The 12,186-nt window shown below is 45.5% G+C and overlaps 2 protein-coding genes across 4 annotated transcripts in view; one reads left to right on the top strand and one right to left on the bottom strand.

The window, feature by feature from the left end:
* Positions 1-262, bottom strand: part of fars2 (phenylalanyl-tRNA synthetase 2, mitochondrial) — a 102,712-nt gene extending 102,450 nt beyond the window's left edge. Inside the window, exons 1-2 of one of the 3 annotated variants that reach the window (XM_086150680.1) lie at positions 219-262; positions 6-68 (exon numbers count right to left, since the gene is read on the bottom strand). The gene's annotated coding sequence lies outside the window, so the exon portion shown is untranslated. Of the gene's footprint in view, positions 1-5 lie in introns of all 3 variants that reach the window. The other 2 variants (XM_086150681.1, XM_086150679.1) reach the window with 2 other exon arrangements.
* The window catches only part of lyrm4b (LYR motif containing 4), a 33,200-nt gene that overhangs the window by 875 nt on the left and 20,139 nt on the right, over positions 1-12,186 (top strand). Inside the window, exon 2 of the mRNA XM_086150683.1 lies at positions 11,004-11,124. Within this exon, the coding sequence (XP_086006809.1) occupies positions 11,004-11,124 (121 nt within the window). The remainder of the gene's footprint in view (positions 1-11,003; positions 11,125-12,186) is intronic.

Here is a 12,186-nt window from a genome sequence, read left to right as displayed (position 1 = left end):
CCTGCCTCCATGAAATAAGAGGGACACATGAAATCAATTTCGGTATCCTTGTGTGTCAAGTTAGGCACCTGAAATAAACTGTAATTATTATTTTGAATCAAACATGGCCGGTAGTTACCAGATGTGGACTTCAACGTGGTATTCCATGATAACACAGCACAACGGGACATTTTATCGAATAATGTTATCGATTAATTATTGCTTTCTTTAACTTTTACCGGTCACGATACGCATCGAAATTAAACGCGTTGTCGAAGATATCTGAACTACATTACCCAAAATCACAGTGCGCAATAACAGTGTCTCTGATTGGTGGAGCTCACCGGCAGGCCACGCGTGGGATGTCCTCGCTTCACCGCCAGCATTTAAAAATAACTGTTTGTTTTGTTTGTTTTCCCTTTACTTCCGCTGTTCAACTGCATGACATCTTTCCGAGATTAAACTTTCTTTTCGTGGAGAAAATGTGCTAGAAATGTACTCTCCGGCTTCCTCGTCCCGTTAGTCGCTATCATGTTATGTTTGATAACAATGACGTCAATGTATCTGATCTGTATCTGAGCTGCTAACATTAGCCTTCAACCCGGCAGAGGGCGCGCTCCAGGAACGGTTGCTAAGAGAAAACTAAAGCTTCGCAATAAGGAAGTTTTGCTTAAGTAATCGCACCGGAAATCGACGTGCATTTCTTTTTGAATTTTCTTCATACTTTTCGTAATTTAGTCAGCAAATTTATTCACGGTTGCATTTTTTAAGATCCTACAGTTATCCTGAAACAAGAGGCCCAGAGCGATTTTTATTGGCTGTGGAATACATTTGTTAAGTTTTTCCACAATTAAACAGCAGACTTTTTTATTTCTATTCATTGAACTAGAATGTTTCATATTTCAAGGACTCCCTGGTTCTTGGAGCAATAGCTTTTCTCATTCGTTTAAATAACTACATTGTTACTCTTGTTTTTTTTAAAAGGGCTATTTATTACAAAATGGATAATGTGACCAATTCACAGGAAATATCCGATTTTATTCAAATTTTTCAGATTATTTTTCATCTGTTTTCTTGGTTACTTTCAAACTGATTTGTTTTTTAAGCCCACTCTGCACATTGTCACAGTTAATCCCCGATATGTTGTGACTTTGTGACTTTGACGCTTTTGGTCTGCGACATTAACACACACAAACAAAGCAGTTCGTGATTCATTTCCTGAATGGATGCAACGCAAGGGCCCGACTCACCGCCCCGAGGTGCGGGGAGGGGGGTAGGGCCGTTCAGCGGGGTTCATCAGCTGCCGGTTTACAGCTGAGTGACCGCCGGCGTCCCGCCGGTCCAATCCCATCAGGACGCCGTGCATTCTGCCTTAACTAACTGTGACAGGTTGATTCTGCCGCTGCTGCTAAAGCCCACACTCTTGACTCGGTGATTTGCTGAAGCTGTGCTTGTTTGTTTTTTTTCCTCCGCATCCTCGTTTTAATGCAGTTAAAAGTGTTTGTTTTTTTTTCCGTTTGCAGTCATATCTGAGAGGGTGTGTGTGTGTGTTTGTGTCATTGCTGCGCTGAAAGGCGCACCACGTATCTCACCCAATCCTTTGGCAGCTTGTTCCCCTGATAGCGTCATGATCTAAACTGCAGCATTTGACTACCTCTCATCGTTCAGTCGAGCCTTTTACCTGAATATTGTTGCTTTTCTCATGATCCTTAAGAGGAATGTTGCGTTTTTTGTGATTGACAGGTGACCCGTCCAGCGTTACGCCCGGCCTCATCTATTCACGGCAGCTGTTTGAACTTCCTAAAATGTAAAAAAAAAAAAAAAAAAAGAAGGGGAGTTTTGATGATCAGAATAGATCTAATAATCTGTGGATTGGACAATTGATCGGTCCGCAGCTCGGCGTCCCTCTCGAGTTGACCACCAAGCGGAGTCGTAGCAACCTGTCCGACTCGGGGTGGGTTGATAAACGAGCCGCTCGTGGGGATCAATACACTCCTGATAGATTTAACGAAGAAAGGATGAAAACCTAGCAACATCTTAAGCGTTGTGATTTATCCATCCTCAGACATGGAGCTGCTGCAAAACAGCTCTAATGTTTTTCTTGCAGTTTATATTTTCCGTGTGAACTAAATATCAGGCCAAAATATGAGATTAAATATTTAAATGTCTTTAAAAATGTTCTCTTTTAAGAACGGACTACTTTTTTTTTCCTTCCAGGTAGTTTCTTGCTTTAGTTTGCTTTAATTTTTTGATATTTTTAAGATTCCCTTTTTTTTTAATTTCAATATATTGTTAAATTTCATTTGGACTCAGTGAGTCACTAATTTCTAGGTTATTTTCAAGTTACTAGAGAAACCTGTTGATGTTTTTTTCGCGTTTTTAATGGCTCCTCACTACTTTCAGTTCTATGGCATCACGACGCAGATTGACTCGGCCCCCGTTTCCATGACAACGTGTCCCTTTTCATTTCCCAAATAGTTCCACGCAAGGATGGAAATGTTCTGATAGCGATGTCCGTGCAGATGAGATTGTTGTAGTACACATCCAGCACAGTAGGAGGTGCTGACGAACTAAAATGTGCAGTCACGTCTTGTCTAGGCTGTTGGCATGACAACAAGTGTTAACATCAACAATGGCGAGTAATCGGGAATCTGCGTGGACCGGAAGACGTGGGGGAGTTATTGCTTGGATTGACCTTGAACACCAAGGCCGTTAAATTCCCAGAGTACGTAGACTGGGAGCCATGGCGATGGAAATATTCTTGAGTTCGTTATTGTTGGGATTGCCGACCCACCCATGTATTACCGCGACCTCAGTGCACATTTTTGCGAAGTGTCACCTATTCCCCGGTCTTCATCGAGACAAAGGTATTTCAAAGTCTTTCCAAGTCTACTGTCATGGCCGTTGCGTTTCACGCCAAAAATCCAACTGCACCAGCACCGGGCTGTATCTTCTCTCACGTTATTCCATGTTATTTCCTTTATCAGACAAAAAAACGTCCAAAACCCAGATAGAAAAGGTTTCCGAGCTTCGTTGATGCTTCCTCATCACCTCCAGCTTGCGGTGAGGAAGAGCGTGGCGGCGTGACCTGAATCTGCCAGACGTCGCCGCGGGCTGCGTTCCGTTGTCTCGACTCCCAACGTCAGCAGAACTTCCTGGGAGGAGACTTCGGCTCGATGGGCCTGACAGTACAAAAGGCATCGTGGGGGGAGGGGGGGATGGGGGGGGCAACACGAGATAAAACATTGTCCGTCCTCAGCGGGATATTTGGATCGCCACGGAAGACAATGCGTAAACACAAGGAGTCGATATCAACACAAGTGACGCTGGTTAAGGGTGATAATCCGTTGACGTGCCAGCCTGGATCTGACAATGACCCATTTTCGTTGTGGAAAGCGACTAGAATCCCCACGCCGCCGCTTCCAATCCGCAGCAGGACAGCCGGGGAACACAGCAGCAATATGTTGAAAAGGTTGTGATTCTTCACGATATGTCAAAATGACAAATCCGACCCAAACTATGGAACCAGCTATGGTGGAAAAGTGATAATCTTTTGTCAAGCATCGGGGGAGCATTTCAGTTAGCGACAGGTGATCTGTTGCTCCTCTTCGAGCGACATAGCGCTTCTTGATTTTTTTTTTTCTTTCTTTTTTTTAAACTAATTTCTCCGCTTGGCAGAATGTTGGGACAGCCGTCGGCGCCCCGGCCTCACAGCGAGAAGGTCCGCAGTTCGATTCCGACAGGGGGGCCTTTCTCCAAGGACTTTGCCCCCTTCTGCATGGATTTCCTCCTGGTCTCTCTCTAATTGGAGGCCCGAAATTGCCCATAAATGTGAATGGTTGTACGTTTGTGTCGTGTCAGTGAGAGAGTGAATGGTTTTATGTCGTTATATGATGTGTGAATAATAGGGTGAATGATTATGTCTCTCCATGACAAGTGAATGGCTGGATGTGCATGATATAGGAATGAGACGGTGAATGGTTGTACATCTCTATATGTGGCCTTGTGATCGATCAGCTCCAGCCTCCCGGAGCACAGTATAATCCGTTTTGAAAATGAACGAATGAATCATTGGTTTCGGAACAAATAAGTGGCAACGGGAAAGGAAAGAAATGAAAATTGGCAGCCAATAAGAAAGTAAAAGTAGGTCTTTGAGCAGAATAGTCATCCTAGATGATTGATACTATTGATGTTCGACGATCTTGGTTAACTCGTATCGGTCGGCTGCCCCGCTCAACTTTTGGCTTCCAAAGGCAAGGAAATTTCTTTGTCAGACATGAACCTCTGACCCCTTCATCACCTCGTAGACTTAATCCGACTGAGAATCCAATCACGCCATTTTTCTTTTTGAAGTACAACGAATCCCCATGAGTATGATTTAAATCTGTTTCAGTATAAAAAAAAAAAAAAACGGCAAGGAAGACACTTAGACTCTTTCTCATGCCTTTCCGCTATTTTTTTTTTTTTTTAAACATTTTTTTTTTATAAGTCTCTTCTGTAAACATCATGTTGTTCAATATTTAATAAGCTCCCGCTCCAAGCGGGACGATTATATATCTCTAGGCTGTAGACATTCTCTGGCGTCATCTTCGTCTTTCAGGATCAACCCCTCTCGTTGTTTCATTTTCACCAGCTGAGGTGAAGAAAGTCGCCAACGGACTGATCGATACTCAACCATTCATTACTTGTACCGCTTATACCACATCCAGGGCCTGTGCCAGCTGTCATTGGATGCATCACAGGGCCACGCGAAAAGGCAAACAACTCTTGTCGTGGCAACTGGACTTGAATTTCCTCACTTGAAGACTTTTCAAGCTTCATTGGAGGGGGGAAATTTAACCCCCGGGGTTTTGGGCAGGTCTAGGTTATCGTGGATTGTTATGGAAATGGAAGAGTTGATCGACTGGTACCGGGTCTAAGTGGGTTGTGATGCTAACGGGGTGTTGTTCACCTGTTGGATCACATGGACCGTTACAAGGGCGCTGGTTCTGGTGGTGAATCATTCCTGGTTGTTTGGAACAACAACAACCAGCCCCTGGTAACTTCCACTTGAGCCTCAGTCCACGTGATCCATCAGGTTTCACTTCTTTGTCTGGCTTTACCTTTTCACAGTCCAATCCAGGCAACCCCCAAAAGTTGCTCCTTTGTCCCCAACAAACAACGAATTAACCCTTATCGTGAACTCTTGTCAAAATCCTCTCGTTCTGGCAACTGGACTTGATTTTCTTCCCTTGAAGATGTTTCACTCCTCACAAAGTCAATCCAGGTAATCCCCAAAAGTTGCTCATTTGCTCCCAACGAACGACACCCCATTAGCATAACAACCCACCAGACCTCGTTTCTGCCGATCAACTCCTCCGTTTACTTAACTAGCCACCATAACCGAGACTCACCCAAAACCCTGGCAGTTATATTTGGGGAAATCCCCGCAGGTCATTAGAACCGAAGAAGCCTCTCGGACGAGGAGTGAAACGTCTTCAAGTGAAGAAATTCAAGTCCATTTTTTTGGACCGTGAGAAGACACCGGAGGACACGGGGGAAACCGACGCAGATACAGGGAGAGCATGCAAACTCACAGAAAGTTCCCCTGTCCGAATCAAACCAGGGACCTTCTCGTTACGAGGCAGAAGCGCTAACCGTTAACACCTTGGCAGCGGCCCGGGACGACTAAATGTTTGAGGAAAAACAGGCAGGAGGGAGAGGAAAGGTTTGGAAGGAGAGAGAGGGTAAATAGACGAGGACGGGAGAAGAGGAAGCAGAAGTAGGTCGTTCCCCGAACGAGTGATAAACAAACAAACTCACGGATTCATCTTTTGAAGTCGTCCCGCTTCGTTCTTTCCTTCTGTCCGTCTCCTGTTCTTTCTCTTCCCGCCTCCCTTCTTTTCTCCCTCACTCTTTTCTTCGACGGCACCAGCTCCACTTCCTCATCATTCCCGTCTTCTTTAGTTCCTTTTTTCTATAATTTCTTTTTCTTTCTAGCGTCCTCCACGTCACAGCCTTCTTCGACAGCTGAGAAGACATTTTACTTTCAATTGTTTTTTTTTTTCTCTCACAAGTCCTCTTTTAAAGTTTGCGTCTTTTTTCATGTCTCCTTGTGCGTTTCTTCATCCATCGATATGTTCGATCCTCCTCAAGTCCGTGCACACCTTGTTGGCAGAGCCTCCGCCAGGTGGAGCGTTGAGTGGCTACCTCCTCTAGCTGGGTTGGCTTCAGGCTGCACTTTTTCATCAGGATTTCCAGTTGGTCCTTGTATTGCCTTTTCTGGCCACCACCAGAGTGGCGACCAAGATGTCATTGGCCCTGGAGAGTTTTCCGTGGTAAGCGATCTCCGGGAATCCCGATGACACGGCCAACCCAGCGCAGCTGGTGCTGGCCTACTGTGGCCTCCATACTGACGCAGTTGGTCTTGAGGAATATCTCCGTGTGGGGGACGCGGTCCCTCCAGGATATACCCAGGATGCATTGTAGGCATCCTGGGTTGACTCGCGCATCCTTATGTGTTGTGTTGTATCTCTGTTTCACAAGTGTAGAGGAGTGTTGTTTGGACTACTGCCTGGTAAACAGATACTTAAGTGTGGAGGTTGAGGTGTTTGTTCTAAGAGACTCTATGTCTGAGTCACCTGATAGAAGATGATGCTTGCTTGATCTGGTTTTGGATCTCCTGTTTTTTGCTGCAATCGCTGGAGAGGAAGCTGCTGAGGTATTTTAAGGATTCTGTGATTGCAGGGGGCTGGTCTGAGATGGCGAAGGTTGGTGGATGAGGTAGGGGCGTACTAGCTGCCCACTGGCACAGTACCTTGGTCTTTGCAACGTTTACACAGAGAACCAGTCTGCCACGTCAAGCTGAGAGTACAGCTTGAAGTGCTTCTGGTGAGTGGGTCACCACTGCACAGTCATCTGCATACTGTGGCTTGATGATATGCTACGAAGTTACCTGGATACCTGACCAGCGAAATTATTTAGAGTGCCCCTTGGGGTGCGCATGTCCCAATAGCCCTTCTTCACTGCAGGAGGGCATAATCTGGTGGCAAGGAGAGCCAAAGACAACTGGTACTTTCTAGCAGTTGCAGGGTGCTGCCGGAGCTCCCAATTTTCAGGAGTACCGCCTATCGTGTGCCTCCAGCACAATGCTTTTCTGCGCCGGTGAGCTCCCTGAGCCTTTTGTCCTCCCAGACTCACCCACAAGGCACTGGGGCAGAGGTTGATAAGTACCAGGGCGTATCCACTCGGCTGGGCCCGCGTACTATACCTACGGGGCGCACCGCTACTCCCAGAACCTCTGCCAAGGTAGCCATTGATTCCTCTCCACACGATTGATGTTTCATTATTTGTTGTTGTTTTGAAAGAAAAAAAAAAAAAAGCTGTTCCTCAACATTTCGTTGGACTCTCGAATGAGACCGGAGATTCCAGCTCGAGGAAGATGGTAGTTCTGTCGTGTTTCTTCTGACATGCGTTCAATACGGTGGAGCACGGCAAACAAACATGCAGCCGGATCATTAGAGAATCAAACACACACACACACACACACTCTCCCAGCAGACTCCCAAAGACTACAGTCCCTCAACCTCCGGGCCGAAAACATCGGATTATTGATCTCCGCCTTTGTTTCCTGTCGAAGAGCGACAGGAAATCAAATTAGCGCCGGTCAGAAGAGCGAGACAAGTAGCTCCCTCACCCCCGAACCCACCTGCACTGCAACAGCGGAGCCAACGGCTGGCACCTCCCCGAAGCCTGGGACCTCCGATCAAAAAGAATCCGCCTTTTCTGAAATTGTCGACTAAGAAGACGTTTTTTAGTTGTTTTAAGTCGGGGGTGAGGACTAGTTGATTCCATTTCAATACTTGGTTGGTTCAGTACTTCACATCGTCCGAGTATCTACTCAGTCAAGTCCCCAGAGAATTTATTTTCCGATTTTTGGCTCATGTCGTCTGAACGGGTTTTGGACAGAAGAGCTCCACTAATTCGCTCGATTTGATTCTTTTTTTTCTACTTGTTTTTTTTGTTTTGCTTTTTTTTTTTTTTTTTTGTTCCCAAAACTACCCTCCTCGGGGAAACCTTTTAGTTTTGCATCAGGCAGAAAGGGACCACAGTATGGGCAGTATGGGCGATGGGCACTCAAAAATACCGTGAAGAAAAGGAAGACAACATGGAGGGTCAAGTTGCCACAGTGTTTATGTTCTGCATGGCGGGTGAATGTTTTTTAAAAATGGCGCTCTGCGGTCTGCAAGATGTGTCTGGTAACGTCTGGGTAATGACTTCTATCAATCGCCAAGCACCTACGTCACATGAGTTCCTATGGAACTATAAAAAGACCTTGTGTCACAGTAAGAACTGAGATTCTAAAATGCAAATCAGCCGAGTTCCCGAAATGTTATTGGGAACTCCTAAAAGCTCCTACAGAGCAAAAAGTTCAAGTCAGCTTTATTGTTTATGTCTGTGCATGTACTGAACATAGAGGAATCGAGAAAACGTTTCTCACAATCCCACAGCGACATGAAATTAACAAAATAATAATAATAATAATAGAGTGCAAATGAACAATAAGTGCACTATTACATATGAGGTATGAAGGGGGTGGTGTGGCACGGGAGGTAGAGCGATCGTCTGGAACCGAAGTTTCGTGTTTGGATTCCCGGTTCCTCCTAGTGTGTTGAAGTATTTTCCGAGCAAGACTAGGTGGGGTCGGCTCCAGAGGATAAGCGGTAGAAGATGGATGTATTACTATTGAATTATAACTGTAAATTGTAAAGTGCACTGAGATACAAACCGATATTTGACGGCATGAGAGAGAAGCAGCAGAGGGCTTTTTTTTTTTTTTGTACGGTTTAGTGTAAAGGTCAGTAAGTAATACCATAATGTTGTAATGATGTTTTTCTCTGTAGCAGTGCAAAAAAAATGTGGTCATATTGCGATATGTTGTCAGAGCCCAGTAGAGAGTGTGGGGAGAGTTTGGCATTCAGGGGGGAGAAGAATGAAGAGAGAGAGAGTTCAACATGTTAGGGTTGGGGAGGAAGTTGAGCATCCTGACAGCCTGGTGTATGAAAGCAGCTAATGATCCCAAAGAACTCGCTTCTCCGTCTCACAATGAGTACTCAGTACTGCCTGCGCGTTTGACTGTGTGAGTTGGTAGGTCGGTAGGTCGGTCGGTCGGTCGGCGGGTAGTTAGGTAGTACCCAACCGCAGCCTGTTACCGAAGCTGCTCCCTCCTCTTGACGCTTCCTCCCCAGCACGCCACCATGTAGAAGAGGCCGTTCGCCACACCAGTCCGCCGCCACCCCTTATCGCTACTACAGTAGCACAGGGGAAGTTTCAGTCGTAGCCTGTAAGTCAGCGGGAAGTACCATCATTTCCAGACTCTAAGCCAGGGGTCCCCAAACTTTTTCCTGCGAGGGCCAAATAACTTCCCCTCTCTGACGGGGGGCCGGGCCAGTTTGTAACAAAAAGTGTAGCAAAAACATTTATTGTTTTCCAGAAAGCCTCAAATAACCAAAAATTAACCCTTTCTGGGATCTTGACAGGAAAAAAAAATCAGAAAATAAATAATAACATTATCATTGAATAATATCTTTCTCTCATCAGATAAGACAAACAGCCTTGTCTTGGAATTTAACAAAAAGAATAATTGTTTGTCCACTGCAGGTTAAATACCCCGCATTCTGTATCTATTTTTCTCTTACCTAATCTTTTTGTCATTATTCCATATTATTTGACAGGGGTGTGTCCAGGATTTTTTATTTAGGGAGGGGTTTCAGATAAGGCACAGACTGCAGAAGGGTGGAATAGAAGGTTATATTCTATGCATGTACAAATCGCGATAACGTGGCCAGAATGGGGGGGGGGATCGTAATTCATCTCTGGTATTGTTCAGGGTCCGGGCAAAATGTGGAGGCGGGCCATATCCGGCCCCCGGGCCGTAGTTTGGGGACCACTGCTCTAAGCCGATACTATTTTCACACACTTTGAACACTGCAGTTTTAACAATGATAATTTAAGGATTTTTGGGGGGCTAACAAGCTTCATGCCGCCGAAACATTGAGCCTCGTCACATCGGACAAGTGAAATGACCGTGAAATTCTGAGCCTGTTCAATTCCAACACCGAATAAGATGACTTGAATGGTGTTAGTGTGCGGGAGGAAGACCAAGATGGTGATCAGCTGGAGACAGAGCGGGGATAGAAAGCTGATAGACTTCTCCTTGCGTTATTTATTATTAATCATTTTCATCAGCTGTGTTAAAGGCACTGTATGGGGGGAAAAAACATTTCCAGTATGTATATGTGGATGTTACTGTTATGTATTTCATCAAAAGTAAAAAAAAAAAAATGTTTCTGTATAAATATCTCATGTTACAACGTGGACACCTGCACTTTATAGACAAGTGTGGCCTGTATATGTACGCATATATTTATTCATTTATCTTTAGCCAGTGCGGCTTATATTCCGGTGCACTCATTAGACCTGGTACTTGTACACCCAGGCCAGATAGTTGGTCCTCCTGGTTCTTCACATGGAGAAACAATACCTTCAATCCATCATGAAAAACACGGACGCCATGGCAACTTGGTCATCCGTGTCGTCTTGCTCTTCTTCACGGTATTTTTCGAGCACGGATGTACGTCGCCCCCCACACACCACCACCACCATGCTCGATCACACCTCCATCAATACGACCATCATCTTTCCTGTTCCAACGCCAAGATTAGTTTTTCTTGCTTGTTTTTGTTTTTGCAGTTTTAAGCCTTCGGGGGCTTTTTAATCTCACCGACTTTTATTTATTTATTTATTTGATATCGAATTTTTTTTTTTTTTTTTTTCCTGTTCTCTCTTTGGTCTCATGTTTTCTCACTTATCTCTTCTCACCTCCGGTGTTCAGGTCGGTGTTTAAATATCCCGGTTGGTTCGTCGGTTGTTGTTTGCCTCCGCAAATCCCCTGAGCTTCTCCGCGGCACATATTTGTTCTTTTTATTATCCTGTGGTTTTTTTTTTTTTTTTTGAAGTCCTGTGTCTGTGTGTTTGCCATGCAGGACCTATGCACTGCGGCGTGTGCGGGACGCCTTTGCGGCCAACAGGACCGTGGATGACCCGAAAACACTGGAGGGCCTGGTGGCGGAGGGGCGGCAGGCGCTCGCTCTGATCCAGAGACAGGTGAGGACGTATGAAAGGCAAAAAAAAAAAAAAAACGGGTTTATCGGAATAATCTCGATTTGGTTTTGCTTAGCAGACAAACAAAAACAAAGGAGAATTTGAATTTGAAATATCCGTCAAGGGCGAGCGTGGAATCGCGTGCTGAGTTCTTGAAACAGACAGGGTCAAAGTCTTGATTTTCCAAATCCTGGATTGGAGACGGCGTATCTGACTGCGTCCGTCCGGGGCGGCGATCTGCGACGTTTTCAACGGGACCGACCGGTTACTTAGCAACAGTGACAGCTGCAGTCCACAGCTGCAGCACAGTGAGCCATAGTTTGGCTGTGGCTGCGGCCCAATATATTTTATAAATATTAGAGAAAAAAAAAACAGAACAAAGCATAGCACTTCTTTTATACGTGGTAGATTAAAAAAATTCAAAATGTCGATCCATTTTTCCAATTTTCATCGCATCTCTTCGTCTGGCCACAGAGGGGCGACGTTCGGCGAAGACCAAGCGTTTTGGCAAACGTATCAGAAACAGAGCTCACCTCCTTTAAGGGAGGGTTGATGGTTCAATTCCCTGATTTACTGATTTACTCGGAGTCTATGACAAACATGACACAGCACGCACACGCACGCACACACACACACACACACACACACACACACACACTCTCACAATCTCCCTAAGGTTAACTAGGTTGACTAGTATGCAGATGAACACCTGTTTACTGACTGACCAGCTGTCTGCCCCCAAAACAGGTACACACACACACACACACACACACACACACTGCCTCATTATCGTGGCTGCTCCGGGCTAATCTACTCGCTGTCGCTCACTTTGTTCCCATCATGCACTGACTGCCCACTCGACCAGTAAGAGTGGAGGGCAGTGTGTGTGTGTGTGTGTGTTTGTGTTTGTGTGTGTGTGTGTGTGTGAGAAGTTTGCCTGTAGCTGTTATTTCTGACGAGACCAAGACTTTGCACCAACACTCCGGGGCGGGTCACCACCCGGTGACCTCCAACCCAGTGACCTGGTGACCCCCAATGAGGAGGCTAGGGAGGGGTGGTCTGCAG

This window comes from Fistularia commersonii, chromosome 8 (genome assembly GCF_037954325.1).
Source record: "Fistularia commersonii isolate RoL2024-O1a breed Wild chromosome 8, RoL_Fcom_v1.0, whole genome shotgun sequence".
Taxonomy (NCBI): Eukaryota; Metazoa; Chordata; class Actinopteri; order Syngnathiformes; family Fistulariidae; genus Fistularia; species Fistularia commersonii.
This window is presented reverse-complemented; position numbering and strand designations above follow the sequence as displayed.